The sequence below is a fragment of the Solanum stenotomum genome, chromosome 7 (genome assembly GCF_019186545.1).
Source record: "Solanum stenotomum isolate F172 chromosome 7, ASM1918654v1, whole genome shotgun sequence".
In the NCBI taxonomy this organism is placed as follows: Eukaryota; Viridiplantae; Streptophyta; class Magnoliopsida; order Solanales; family Solanaceae; genus Solanum; species Solanum stenotomum.
The window spans coordinates 6,296,100-6,311,208 of NC_064288.1; the positions used below are offsets into that span (position 1 = coordinate 6,296,100).

At 33.9% G+C, this 15,109-nt stretch overlaps 1 protein-coding gene across 4 annotated transcripts; it reads right to left on the reverse strand.

Moving 5' to 3' along the window:
• Nucleotides 1–12,211: 12,211 nt before the first annotated feature.
• Nucleotides 12,212–14,423, reverse strand: LOC125870955 (heat stress transcription factor A-7a-like). 4 transcript variants are annotated; one of them, XM_049551506.1, is made up of 5 exons: nt 13,940–14,423; nt 12,743–13,476; nt 12,535–12,599; nt 12,416–12,439; nt 12,212–12,295 (listed from the first exon to the last, which is right to left on the reverse strand). In XM_049551506.1, exons 1-4 carry the CDS (start codon nt 14,234–14,236, stop codon nt 12,432–12,434), a joined length of 1,104 nt encoding a protein of 367 aa, XP_049407463.1. In that variant the 5' UTR covers nt 14,237–14,423; the 3' UTR covers nt 12,212–12,295; nt 12,416–12,431. The 4 variants fall into 4 exon arrangements, with proteins under 4 accessions (XP_049407463.1, XP_049407462.1, XP_049407465.1 ...); XM_049551505.1 differs by having other exon boundaries at nt 12,402–12,439; nt 13,940–14,422; XM_049551508.1 differs by having other exon boundaries at nt 12,416–12,444; nt 13,940–14,422.
• Nucleotides 14,424–15,109: the final 686 nt, after the last annotated feature.

Genomic DNA, 15,109 nt, shown 5'->3' on the forward strand with positions numbered 1-15,109 from the left:
ACTAATATATTAGGTCCATATAGACTATTATGGAAGCCCAAAGCTACGTTTGAAATAAATATTATAAGAACTTATGTCTCAAGTTCTCTCTCAACTCATGTTAAATATTCATGGGTCACTAGCAGCAAGTAGTCACAAATACACAGAGCAATAACTCGGTAATATGCAAAATATCATAACTATTTGATGAATATCTAAACAAAATCACATAAAAATTGGAAAATTCGACTGTAAATCTGTAATATATAGAATCGGTGATTTAATACATTAAATCAAAATAAATCAAAATAGATAATGAAAATTACCTTGTCAATCGAGAAATCTGCTTGAATTAATAAAGATATATCGTTTAACAATAGAGAAAATTTCTTGATGAACAATAATTGAGCACCTTGAAGAAAGATAATCTTGAAACGTGGAAGGAGGGGAAGAAATGTGAAAGGTGGGGAAGAAACGTGAATGGTGAAGAAGAAGGTTAATGGGTATTGGTTTATTTTTTTTTCTTTTTAAACGGTTATTGGTATATAATTTGGCCCAATATAGGACTCTTTCCATAAATAAAATTAATTTTAAATACTAAAATATGAATACATATTATTTTATAAAAATATTGTCATTCTGCCATTTTAAATAAAAATATTTTAAAGTGTTGTTATTATGACTTAATTGCTAATTTTCCCAATAAAATATGTTGTGGGCCTTTGGAGCCATTTTATTTGGTTTTAAAGTCGGCCCATCTTTAACCTGTTTGGAGCCTTTTAAATTGAAAAGAACCCATGCTTTTAACCTTTTCCAAAAAATAACATTGATTAGTCATGGGCTATTTGATTAAAAAAGAACGTTAGCTAATTCTTAAATGAAGTTAACACTATTTTTAAAAAAAGTTATTGTAAATGCAATAAAAATCGTAAACAAATAATGTCACCTTAAGCAAACAATTTCGATGAAGGAGGGGAGAGTTAAGTCACAATTCACGACGGCCATAATCCCATAACCTACTATGAAGGTTGAGTAAACGTGCCACAGACTCTCATATAATTACCTTTTTTTTATGAGATTTCTAAAAAAACTTTAAATCTATCAAAAATCACTCTACATGAGAAAACAAATCTATCACCCATATCATAATATAAAAGTTCGGATAAAAAAATTGGGCAAAATACGATCCAGAGCCCTCGAGGTCAAAATTAGAATTTTCTATCCATGAGATAAGGAACTCAAATATGAAATTTTATTGAAACCGGAGCTTTAATCAACCATCAAATCATCAACTTTAGATCCCAAACACTGATTGCGTTTATAGCATTCATCGGCCCAATGTGGCCTTCTTCTTGGCTGATTGCGTGCCAATAACGCTAACCAACCAACTACCCTTCTAATATGCGATTGCACTCACATTAGTATACAACAAACTCAACTATGTTCAAAAATTGGTTTTAACACTAGAAAACCATTCAAAACTTTCTTGTACAAAAATCAATAGTGCAAATCAGTCATTTTGAACTTGTTAGAAACAACATATTACCATTTTGAACTTGTTGGAAACAACAAATTACCATTTTGAGGTCATTCTGAGACTTGAATGTCAATTGTGATCAACTTCAAATCTAAAGAACACTATTATTTCTTAAAAGGCTCCAAATCACTTTCGGTGTCATGACAAGTACTCTTGTAAATCATGAATCATCCTATGTACCTAGTGAAATCGCCAAAACTCAAAATTGTCCTTGGTAACTCCAAATATTGACTCTGACCAAACTTCTCAAATTTTAAACTTGAAAAACTTCTCCAAAACACATCTGATCACCTCAAAATTCGTACTATCCACCCCAAGGGCATATATGCTATCTCTTTGGTTCTCATTTTCCAAATTTGTTTATCCAAAATAGCTATAGGCTCCTCCTTAAAAATTAAAATTTGATCCAATTGTATCGAGTCCCATAATATCACATAGAAGTCATTAGAGGAATTTCTTCAACATATACACATGAAAAATATGGTGAACACCGATAGACCTAGATGTAAAGTTAACTCATAAGAGACCTTGTCAATATGTTGTAGCACCTCAAAAGGACCAATGAACTTAGGATTGAGCTTGTCCTTCTTCCCAAACTTCATAACACTCTTCATGAGTGATACTTTTAGCAACATTTTTTCTTCAATCACGAACTCTAAATTACGAATCTTACGATCATATAACTCTTTTTTCTGCTATGAACGATAAAAAAATCATGAATCAATTTCACTTTATCTAAGGAATTCCTAAATAAATTTGTGTTCCAAAACCTAATCTAAAAAGTATCAAATCAATCCATTAAAAACGTCTCCTATCATACATAGCCTAATCATACTCTAAAAGATAGGGAAAAGACATAAATTTCCCCCTGAATTTATCCTGAAAAGTCAGTTATACGCTTAAATTATTGTGATGACCTATTACATACCTAATCTTATTCAAAGTGATATTAATACCCCCTTAGAAGGTGACATGGCACATAAAGTGTCTTCACCTCCCTTAAGGTGCGTGAGAAGAAGAAAATTTATGTTAAAATGACAAGTTTAAACACGTGGCACTATTTTATTGGTCATTATATAATTAAGTATTATAATTTCTAATATATTAATTATGTCACTTTTTTTTCTTTTTATTGGTGACCCCAATTTCTTTAAAAGCTTTTACATTTTTTTCTTTTTTTTTAAAGTTCTTCTTCTTCACATTTTTTTTGTCACTCATTGATGATTTCTCGAAATATCCATCACTCTATCTTAAAAAGGAACTCTAAATAGAAGTAAAAAATAGTGGGGGGGGGGGGGGGGGGGGGGGGGGGGNGAAAGTATATAATTTTAACTTAAGGTTCATGATTTTTATTCGAACTTGCCGGAGGATTCACCAGAGAAGAACACCAAAAAGATAATGACTTAATATTAAAAATCCTATGACATTTATGCATAATATTCATGTTTCATTACCTACATTTTTCAAAATTTCATGGAAGAAAATAATTTTCTATCTTTGTTTTCTTTATTCTTGCCGGAGTACCACCCACAACCATCACAATGATATTTTTGTCTCAAGCCATCAATAGCGTATAAAAAAGGTGCTTGATTTTCATCTATAATTATCAAGATTTCAAAAGAACTTTTACAGATCTGAAAATTTTTATTTGTTTCGCCGGCAACAATGATGTTGCCCACCGCCAACATCACTAAACTTCGTAATCGTCTTATTATCTCATGTTCTCTCTTTAAAATTCTTGTTTTCCCTTCAATTTGTGAATGATGAAGAAGAAAGAAATGTAATGTGAGAGGAGGAAAAAAGCCTAGATTTATAGTTTTTGCAAAAGTCTAAGAAAATATTAAGCAAAAATGGTTTTAAAAAATTAAAATAATTTTATTTACGTGTTAAAACACGTGTAGAACATATTTTCACACAAAAACTGGTATTGTCTTTGGAAGGGGATATTAATTTCACTTTAAACAAGATTGAATGTGTAATACGTCGTCATGATAGTTTAAGCGTGTAACTGACTTTTCAGAATAAGTTCAGGAGAAATTTATGTCTTTTCTCCTAAAAGATATGTTGGGAAGTATGATGAGTAGATCTATTCTGCCTGAGTTCCTTCGCAGCCATTTTTTTATTGCTAAAATGAATAAATAAAAATTATATATGTTCAATATATTTTTTATTTTGGTATAACACATGAAAATTCCTTGAACAATGATGAAATTATCAACTATAGATCTAAATTATGCGAGAATCTTATGCCCCTAGACTCCATTTTTTCATATTATTTAATTCCTAAATTATTTTGCTCCAATTTTGATGGATCTTTTTGTCTTGTTTTGATTGTTATTTTGGTGCAGTTTTGATTCAATGGTATGAAAAAGAACAACTTGAAAATTTATATATCAAATAAATAAGAAAATTTTTGCAAAATATCAACTTTACAAGTATAAATGAAGGAAACTAGTGGAAAATACTAAGAATAATTTTATAAATATAAAAAATGAGTGATCAAACTTCAAGATTAAAAATAGTATAAAAGTGCACTTAATAGTGCAATAACATTATCTTAATAGACACAATAAATTAAACACAAAAATTAATACAGTCTCAACAGTTAAGTTTAGGAGAATAGGATACTCACATAGTTTAAAGGCGCAAATAATTCAAAAAAATAAAACTCTAAAATAGTTTAAATGTGTAAATTTTCTCTTGTGTCGATCGGTTAGTGTTGGTTTTAATTTTTCTTTTCTACACTGTTTTCTTCCGATTTTTTATCATTCTCTATTTTCGGTTTTATGTTTCATATTCAATTGATATATAAACACAAGAGATATCATATTCCTAATCAAAACCTGAATTGTGATGTTTTATATTTCTTTTTTATTTACAGAGTAGTCATTTTAGCTTAAAATATTGGAGAAATCTGCCACTGGGTTAAGGAACTTTGTCTGGAATGCACCATGGCTAACGGGATTTTCGTGGTATCTGTTTTTGTTTGATAATATGATTAAATCATCATAATTATTTTTACTTTTCTTATTTTCTGCCTTCTCTTCCTGCTCAAGTGTGGTCTGTTGGGGATTTAAAAAGGACGCAGAAGCAGAGAAAAAGGAACTTCTAAAGTCTTTCTAATTACTTCAAAAGAGGTACATCAGTGACCTGTTAAATAGGCCTATAACTAACTAAAATTAGCTAGAAATAAGCAACTAAAAGATAGTGGATAAACATGCTCACTAACTCCACCCTATCAACTAGAAAAAAGCAAATAACTTAATGCTAAAAACTAGGAAACAAATCAACTGCTTTGAAGCACTAATCAACACTGTCCCTTGCTTCAAAGCTTGTCACTCCCATCTGTAGTCTGAAGTACTCATGCTTTCCAACTGGTAGTGCTTTGGTTAGAATATCTGCAACTTGCTCATTTGTGCCACAATGCTTCAACATAATACTTCCACTTGCTACCAGATCTCGGATAAAATGGTACCGAATGTCTATATGCTTTCTCCTGCTATGAAATGCCGGATTTTTCGTCATTGCAATAGTTGCTTTGTTGTCACAGAAAATCTCGGTTCCAGCAGCTTGCTCCTGAAATACATCAGCAAGCAATCTCTTTAGCCAAACCGCTTGACAAGATGATGCAGTGGCAGCAATATATTCTGCTTCGGATGACGACAAGGCCACAATTTCTTGTTTCTTGGAACTCCATGATATAACACCTGAACCAAGAGAGAATGCATATCCAGAAGTACTTTTTCTATCATCCAGACAACCTGCCCAATCACTATCAGTGAAACCAAATAATCTAAAATCTGATTTTTTTAAATACCAAATTCCAAAATCAGTAGTTCCGGCAACATATCGTAAAATCCGCTTAACTGCCCCAAAATGATGCTTTGTTGGGTTATGCATGAATCTGGAAACCACACTAATAGAAAATGCTATGTCGGGCCGTGTGTGCGACAAATAATTCAGACCACCAACTATACTTCTAAAGCAACGAGCATCCGTCAAACCCGTACCATCATCAGATATGAGCTTCTCATTTACATTCATAGGTGTATAAGCTATCTTACAACCCAACATGTTAAATCTCCTAAGAAGATCAGTTGCATATTTTCTTTGCGAGACAAAAATGCCATCTGAACCGTGGTTAATCTCAAGACCAAGAAAATAATGCAACAATCCTAAGTCTGTCATTTCAAAATTTTTCATCATGAAAGACTTAAATTCAGCAATAAGAGATTCACAAGAGCCCATATAAATTATATCATCTACATAAAGACACATCACCAAGAAATCAGCTTTACCTCGCTTCTTTACGTAAAGAGTTGGCTCATTTTTGCTTCTTTCAAATCCATTCTCTTGGAGATAAGAATTGATCTTGCTATACCATGCTCGTGGGGCTTGTTTTAGCCCATATAAGGCCTTTTTTAGCCTATACACTTTACTTTCTTGTTCGCTCACAACAAAACCTTCCAGTTGAGCAACATAAACTTCTTCCTCCAAGTCTCCATTTAAGAAGGCAGACTTGACATCAAATTGGTAAACTGGCCAAGAGAGTTGAGCAGCAAGAGCTAAGAGAGTTCTCACCGTTTCAAAGCGTGCTACGGGAGAGAATGTTTCATCAAAATCAACTCCTTGTTGCTGTGCATATCCTTTTGCAACAAGTCGAGCTTTGTGCTTCTGAATAGATCCATCTGCATTGTACTTTGTGCGATATACCCACTTTAGACCAATAACATTCTTACCATCTGGTAAGTTAACCAATTTCCATGTTTCATTCTTTTCGACAGCGTTCATCTCTTCAATCATTGCTTGCTGCCACTCTTCTTTTTCAACTGCTTCTTCATAATTTATAGGATCTGAAACGAGAAGAGAAAATTGACAAGAAGTATACATGTTATCAGAGTATCTCGGATTTGTTTTTTTTTTTCCTTGTTGATCTTCTTAGTGGACTTGGCTCTGCTGAAGATTCTTCAACAATTTCAGATATTATTGGAGCCAACTGTTCAGCTACAGGTGACTCAGGTGCATCATCAGGAATTAGAGAATTTGTTGGTGCTGAAATATTTCTTTCATTCCAAGCCCAACTTCCTGTTTCATTGAACTTAACATTCCTGCTTATGATAACTTTGCCACTCATTGGGTTATACAACTTATATGCTTTGGATTGAGGACTATAGCCCACATAAATGCATTTTTCTGATTTCACATCAAGTTTGCGACGAGATGGAGAAGTATCCAAAGCATATGCTAAACAACCAAAAAATTTTAGATGGCTTACCCATGGCTTTCTACCCTTCCAGGCTTCATATGGGGTTCGATTCATGACTGCCTTTGTCGGTGAGATATTGAGAAGATACACTGTTGTTGCTACTGCTTCTGCCCAAAACTTCGTTGGAAGTTCTGCTTCTTTCATCATGCTACGAGCCATTTCCACCACAGTTCGATTCTTTCGCTCGGCCACTCCATTTTGCTCCGACGTTCGTGGTGCTGACAACTCCCTGTGAATACCATTTTTCTCACAAAAATCATCAAATTCTTTAGAAGTAAATTCACCACCTCTATCCAAACGGAGAGCCTTTAAAGAACATCCACTTTGCTTCTCTACTAATGCCTTGAATTTCCTGAAATTCTCAAAAACTTCAGATTTAAACTTCAAGAAGTAAACCCAACTCATTCGACTATAATCATCAGTAAACAATAAAAAATATCGACTTCCATCTAAGGATTCGATACTCATCGGACCACAAACATCAGTGTGCACCAATTCAAGACAACTTGAAGCCCTCCATGCCTTGTTTACAGGAAATGAGACTCTACTTTGCTTCCCGTAGACACACCCTTCACAGAAATCAAGATCATCAATTTTAGGCAGCCCAACGACCATGTTCTTTTGACCCAACAACTTCAGCCCTTTAACATTAAGATGTCCGTACCTTAGATGCCATAAACTAGTATCACTAGTTTTCGCAATTAAAGCACAATTTTGCACACTAGACACTTCTAAAGGGAACATATGATTTTGTGTCATGGAAATCTTGACAATGCTCTGCGCAGATTTCTTATCATAAACATTGCACCAAAAATCGTCAAACAAAATAGAGTAACCACCAGTTATCAATTGCCCAACACTTAACAAATTATGAGCTAAATTAGGAACATATTGCACATCATGTAGGAGCTTTACATTACTCTGGGTGGTTTTTATGGAAATTGTACCTTTCCCTTCAACCTTCATTGGCTTGTTGTCTCCAAGTCGAACCTCACTTTTCTGGGATTCGTCAAGGTCTTTAAATAGTGACCTTGTTCCGGACATATGGTTTGAGCACCCACTGTCCATGAACCATACTCCATTTCGGCCATCATTGATAGAAGATTGGGTCATGAATAGCTTACTCCCTTCTTCAATTTCCTCTATGAAATTTGCTTGCTTTTGGTCATCCCTCTGCTTGGTCCAGCAATCAACTTCTATGTGGACCGACTTCTTACAATATCTACACATAATATTATTCCTGTTTTGACGTTGTTCACCAAATTGGCCTCTTCCTCTGATGTTTCCACGACCTCGACCTCGATAACCACCTCTTCCTCTGCCACGACCACTTGAATATTCTGATTTTCCTTTGTAAAAGGGTGCACCCTTCGCTTGAAAAGCCTTCTCTTCTACCTTTTCATTGGACCTACTGATTCGAACTTCATGGGCTAACAGTGAACTCATTAATTCATCAAAATTATAAGTAGATAAGTCCTTAGATTCTTCTATTGCAGCAACAACATGATCAAAGCCTTTAGTTAAACTTCTCAACACCTTACTCACAACCGTCTCATTATTAACATTTTCACCATATGTTTTCATGTGATTAACAATTCCAGACACTCTAGACATAAATTCCTGCACAAATTCTTTTTCTTTCATGGCCAAAGTTTCAAACTCACGACGAAGTGTTTGTAATTTCACAGTAATTACCTTTTTGTCGCCCAAATATTCTTGTTTTAGAGTATCCCATGCTTGTTTGGAATTTGCTGCTGTTGCAATTCTGGGGAAAATTTCATCATCCAGTGCCGATTGGATGATAAATAATGCCTTTGCATCTTTCTTGCGAGTCTCCCGTAGTTGATTGTCAGGTTGAGTCGGTGCTGGATTTGGCTCAACATACCCCGTCTCCACCAAATCCCACAGCTCCTGGGACTTGAACATTGTCTTCATTTTGAGACTCCAAAGATGATACTTTTCCCCTTTGAATATTGGAATCAGGGGCTGAGAGGAAGAATTGGAACTGTTGCTTGCCATGGACAACTCTCACTCTATCGCCCAGTTAGTTTGATCTCGCATGCGTTAAGAGAGAAATGGTTGTTCTCTCCTGCCTTGCTCTGATACCACAATCTGTTGGGGATTTAAAAAGGACGCAGAAGCAGAGAAAAAGGAACTTCTAAAGTCTTTCTAATTACTTCAAAAGAGGTACAACAGTGACCTGTTAAATAGGCCTATAACTAACTAAAATTAGCTAGAAATAAGCAACTAAAAGATAGTGGATAAACATGCTCACTAACTCCACCCTATCAACTAGAAAATAGCAAATAACTTAATGCTAAAAACTAGGAAACAAATCAACTGCTTTGAAGCACTAATCAACATGGTCCTCTTCTTTAAATATATATATAAAAAAAAGATGATAAATCATAGTGGTAATTTGTAGTACTTTTACAACTATCATCAAGATCTATTATCTCTAGAACACCCAATAGAGGATCATATTCAACCTTCTATTTTTTCATATCCAGCATGACATGTCTCAAAAATCAAGAGAAGTTTGCAAATTACTTTTGATAGTTACTATAGCTACTAACTATATTAATGCAAATGCACATGAACAACAACAATTTCTTCATGGAATTATTTATTTCTTTTGTATATGTATGTCTCTTAATTTTTTTTTTGTTTTGATTTAATTGTTAGGTCTTACTTACTTTTCGTTCATGTTCATCCGCCATCAATACACAAAATGTTTAATCGTAGTATATACACAAAATGTCTAATGGTAGTATATATAGATGAATTTAAGGCTATCTTACATGTATTGGACTCCTTGTAACGTGTAAGAAGATTAAACTTTTATTTTGGTTCATGAATTGTAGAGACTAGAGACCTTATAATGTAACATCTTATTTTGATCACAATGTGTGATGAAATGCCTGGACGGTGAATTCTTATAATCACATGGTCGGCGTAAGCATTAATTTTCTTTTATATTCACTTTTTCATTCTATACGGAATGTGATTATTTGATTATTATATATTGTGTCTACGTAGTGATGGATTGTAAATATTATGAAGTGGTTATCATCACCGGTAGAAGTTTTAACTATATTTTTTTTTGTCATTTTAATATCTTAAGAGAGGTAATGAAAAAAATACACAATACTTAACTTTTATAATATTGAGCCCGTGCTAACACGGACGAGCATCCTCTAGTAGAATGAATAAGGGCCACTCCACATTAGGAAATAAATACGATATTCTCTCTCCTTCATGTTCCCTATAATGAACCAAACACATAAGACATGTGTATTGATATACTTGCTCCTTGTTCATCAATTTTTTATGGATATAAAAACTGACTTCATTTTCAGAATTTAAATTCGTAATCTTTAATTAAAGATTAAGGATAATAAAAGGGTTATGTATGATGGAGGGGTCCAATTGAATCCTGTTGATCGAAAATTATATTCATCAATTGATATAAAAGTCTCTTGATTTTTGTTTTCGACAAGTAGGGTGCATCGCGGATACATTTTTATTTTTTTACTTTTGCTGCAACAAAGGAGATTTTCATTGCACTAGTTAAAATTTAGGACTTAGATAACACATCGGGTTTACATAAGAAAAAGTTCACGTAGAAAAAAGAGATTACACTAATTATTGCATACACTAATAATGTCTATGAGCCTACCACTTCGGTAGCATTTCATTTCATTTTTTACCCGTCGATATTGAAGCTGCCCTATTAACCCCTTTACGGTGCTAATTACTTCCTAGCTAGAATTCACAAACGCAAACATCATAAAATGAGAACTAAGCATAGTCTGACTCCTAGCGCAGTAGCCATAAAATCACACGTTTGTATTACAAGGGACTCAAACTGTTGTTAGCATGAACTTGTATATTGCAAGTTAGAGGTATGGCAAGAGTTACCTGCCCTAGGCCCTCTACATGAATTATATGAATCATAAAATTTATGATTTCTTCATTAGCTTGGACAATCAATGATCTCTTGTATTGCCAAACTACTACAAAATTGTAACCTACTTGTACCCCACAAATCTTGTCTTGTTTCCTATGTGGGGAAGATTAATTATTGATGAAATGTGATTTGTCCATAAATGTAATAAAGAGGCAACACACGTCGTCAAGTATGAGAATATCAAAGCCACTAGGTTCCAAAATCCTAATTTTCCCTTTCCTTTGGCTGTCTCATTAAGTCATGCGGAGATACTATAACAAAAACAACTTTTAATGATAATAAATATGCATATTAATAAAGAATGCTAAAGATCTTACTGACATTAGTTAATTATCATTGGATCCAATGTCACTATAGACTTTAGGGACATTTATTTTAAAAAAAATGTTAATTACATTCTAAAAGAACATATTTAATGACAATTAAGCTATTGTCGTTAATTAATTACCGCTAAAAATTATTTTTGGTGTTGTGAGAATCAATTGTAGTTCACACCTATTCTTTCCCACACCTAACATGTTGTACGGCAGGTTGAAAACAAATTGACACATACAAGGAAAAATCTAGCGGGCAAGGTATTACAAAGTGGAATACTTACAATATTTTGTAGTTTTATGATTATTTTACTAGATGTCTTCGTTTTCACGTACTACAGATTTGTAAAAAATCATTTCGTTGAATTTTTTAAAAGGTGTGAATAAAAAATGAATATGTGTTTTTTCAAAAAGGCATCAGGAGAAAGGGTGCAATTTGAATAGCAGATCACATTGAATAGGTTATGACTTTTCATAAAAGGCACAATAGTATATGTTTACATTACTCTTTGTTGGCTATAAATACTTATCCGCTTCCTCATATTTTTACTTACGAAAATTCTAATATTCTCTCCTTCTTTCTGCGATATTTTCTACAATATCAAAGTAAGTTCTAAGTGTGATTTAGTTGTTCTTTGAGCTTTCTGTACATTGGAGTTTGAAGTACCGTTACGTTAATGTGATTTATCTTGGGAGAAATAATCCTATACCTCGAATACTAACATTGATTGAGTTTCTTAAGGATACACTCTAAATTTAGTGGACTCGAATATAATTATATGTTTCATCTCCATTTCTAGTTCATTTTATTTAGATTTTCATTTCTAGAGCCAACAAAAGGAGGAGATTTTTTTATATGGAACATGGACAATTGGACATGATTCATTTCTCACAAATAGAGACAAGGACACTAAATGTCAGACAAATTAAATCTTTGTCAGCAAAGTAGTTACAAACCGCCACTTGTGGTGAAATCTTGATTCTGGTGTAATTGGGATTTCTATTTGTAACCTATGTCTTCATCATAAAGACAACAATCTAAACACCACACAAGCAAGGACAACATTTCAATATTACTTGATGCCGCCGCATCCATGTCAGATTCTCCAAAAATACACTATTTTTGAAGAATCCAACACGCCCCCGTTGACATTTTTTATTACCCAAAATGAGCATTTAGAATAACCTTGAAAGACCATAGACTTGATCAAAATCTGCATAACCTATGCCTGCATTTGGATCCAGAGAAAAACAAGAATAAGAGGCAGAGAAGTAACAAAAGCATTGAAAGGAAACCAATAACTGAAAAAATATAAATAGTAACCAGAAACCAACAAGGATTTTCAGACTTGACTCTTGAGTCCTTCATGAATCTATCCTGTCAATGAAATTAAAATAAAGTTTACAAGAAAGGCCTAAAGTTACACAGAAAGAGACTAGAATATTTGTTCCGAAAGAAGAAAACTACCAACGAGTAGCTGGTTGATCCATATAGCTGCTTTCTTCATTCGTCGTTGAATACTTGAAAACTCACTACACAGAATCAAGACACATAAGTTAACTAGTAGTAAATAACACAATGTAGGTTCATACAAGATTTCGAGTTCTTGAAAAAGCACATGAGACAAAACTAGTTTGAGGGCTTTTACTAAGGGCTCGAATCCAAGAACCCTAACCTCTCTGCCAAGACATCTACATCTTCCTCTTCACCGTCTTCATTTCCAGACACGTCCTCATCGTTAAATAGCTCTTCCCAAAACCCCTCATCAAGTTCTTTATCCATGTTGCCAAATTGTTCGACCCCTTCTATCGTGTACTCTTCTTGTTGATCCTTTCTTGCTCTACCAATTCCCTGCATTTCTAGTGCAAGTGCTTCAAGTTCAGACACTTGGAATCCGTTAGCCTCTCCGAATTCCAAGGGTTCTGATTTTATGGAATGGCTAGATCCTCCAACATGTAATGTACTAGCACTAGGACCTTGATGATCAATAGGTCGTCGCCTCTTTTTAGTTATATCCTCTTCAATTTCTATTCTCTTCCCTTTTTGATGGATTAACTGCTGGACAAACTCCGGATTTTGCATAGCTCTTGCTAAAAAATTCATCATTTGTTGCTGCTTCCTCTCTGTTCCTTGTAACTTTACCTCCAAAGATTGAAGGTAAGCTCGAGTATTCTGTTGATTCTGTCTAAGCTTCACTAGTTCCATCATCAATACTTGCTTGTCACGCCTCAATCGATCAACTTCTCCATCAAATCCAATTCTTCCCAATTCGACACAAGGACCGAGACCTTGCTCTGTAGGAGAATTAGGCGTTTTTCGCCTCTTGATGTTCCTTAGAAGATGTTTACTCCCCTTTAGAAATGCCTCGTTTGCGAATTCCCATCTCTCTGGATCAATCTTTCTAAATCCCTGCAACAATCAAATCCCATCTACAGCTTAGTATCATCATCTTCCAAATTTTTCCAAGATCCATCTTAGCAAACAATTCTTGAGACTAGTGCATTTTTATTTATTTTTTGGTCCGCTGCACGATGAATATTTTAATATGTTATACCAACCACCAGAACTTGAAGGATTCATCAGAGGAACATCACCAGATCTTAATTCGTCTGAAATTAATTAAAAAAAAAAAAAAAACACAATTCTAAAAAGTTAAGTTGCATCCATATATCATCACATTAATACTCCAAATGGGATTTTATTTATTTTTGAGATTCTCCTTCCTACTAATAGCCTTGTTCACTTGTGTGTTCACAAAGATTTAGAAATCAGGAGCAAGTAAGTATATATGAACGAAAGTTTCCCACTTGAAAAAAAGAATGTATTAGAGGAGGAGTTCATTGATTTTTGACGAAGTTATATATATACTTACATAAGTATTTAGCTGTCTGACAAAGCTTGAGAAATTATTGTGTTTGAAGAATCTGGGAAGTAGTGTAGTTGAAAAGGCATGAGGATCCCAGACTACGAAGCTTTGACCTCCTCTGTTCCAAGAAACAACATGATCTATAGTTGAATCATCCACCATTTCATATGTCTTTGTAAGGAATGGTGGTGGACCAATGTCATGAAGCCCTTCCATTGGTTGTGGTGTCAGCGGTGGGGGCTCACCCCCACCAGAACTTGACCCCGGGAACTCCTCTTTAACAGAATACAATTGATTCATCATCAAGAAACAGGGGAAAATATATGTATTTTTAGGAAGAAAAAAGTTTGGATTTTGGAAATGGAAAGTTTCTCTTTGGATAAGGTAGTTTATGCAGTTAAGAGGTTGAGTTATTTTAGTGAATAAATTGCTCTGAACACCATGGATAAAGAAGCTTTGGAAGTAAGTGCTAAAAGGCTATTAATAGAAAAGAAGAGTCAGCAATTCCACCTATTGAGTTGCTAAGAAATAATAATAATAATAAAAAAAGATAGTACTAATAAAATATTGTTTAAGTGGAAGGTTCTAGACTTCTAGACATTTGGGGTGTGAGCATCTTCCTCCTATGCAATTTTTTTAATAATAAGTAGTTTCGAAATTGGAAGGAAGAGAAGGTTCTTTATAAGAAAGTTCTGGAACTTAGGTATGGTTGAGGTGTGGTTTGGGCCCACAAGAGTTGCAAGTTGCAAGAAGTGGTTTTTGAAACAGCAGTTTGGGGCAACTTGATTGGTGGGATTGTGACTGCCCTATTATTGATTAACATCATTAAAAAAAATGAAAACTATATACTATCAAGACAAGAAAAAAAAACAAGAAAGGGGGTTGGTGGAAAAATATCATGCAAAAGGTTATAGAGATTATATTATTTTCACTTTGTTTATTAGGTTAAATTGTTCATAAGTTTTATTGATTTAGAAATCTTATTTTATTTACAAATTATGTTGGATGAGACATAGTTTTAATATTATCTTTATTCTACCTATATATCATGTTAAATTGTTCATAAATTTTATAAATCGATTAATATTGTTAAGAGCATGTTGTGAGAGTAGTACTTCTATTTCACATATTGTTAAGGCGTCCACAAATTTTACTAAATTAACAAATTCTGTTTTT

Coding starts and splice junctions, on each gene's coding strand:
- LOC125870955 (XM_049551506.1), bottom strand. CDS start 14,236: ATGATGAATCAATTGTATTCTGTTAAAGAGGAGTTCCCGGGGTCAAGT. Junction 13,477..13,939: donor TCAGACAGCTAAATACTTAT/GTAAGTATATAT, acceptor TGATTGTTGCAG/GGATTTAGAAAGATTGATCC. Junction 12,600..12,742: donor GTAGATGTCTTGGCAGAGAG/GTTAGGGTTCTT, acceptor GATTCTGTGTAG/TGAGTTTTCAAGTATTCAAC.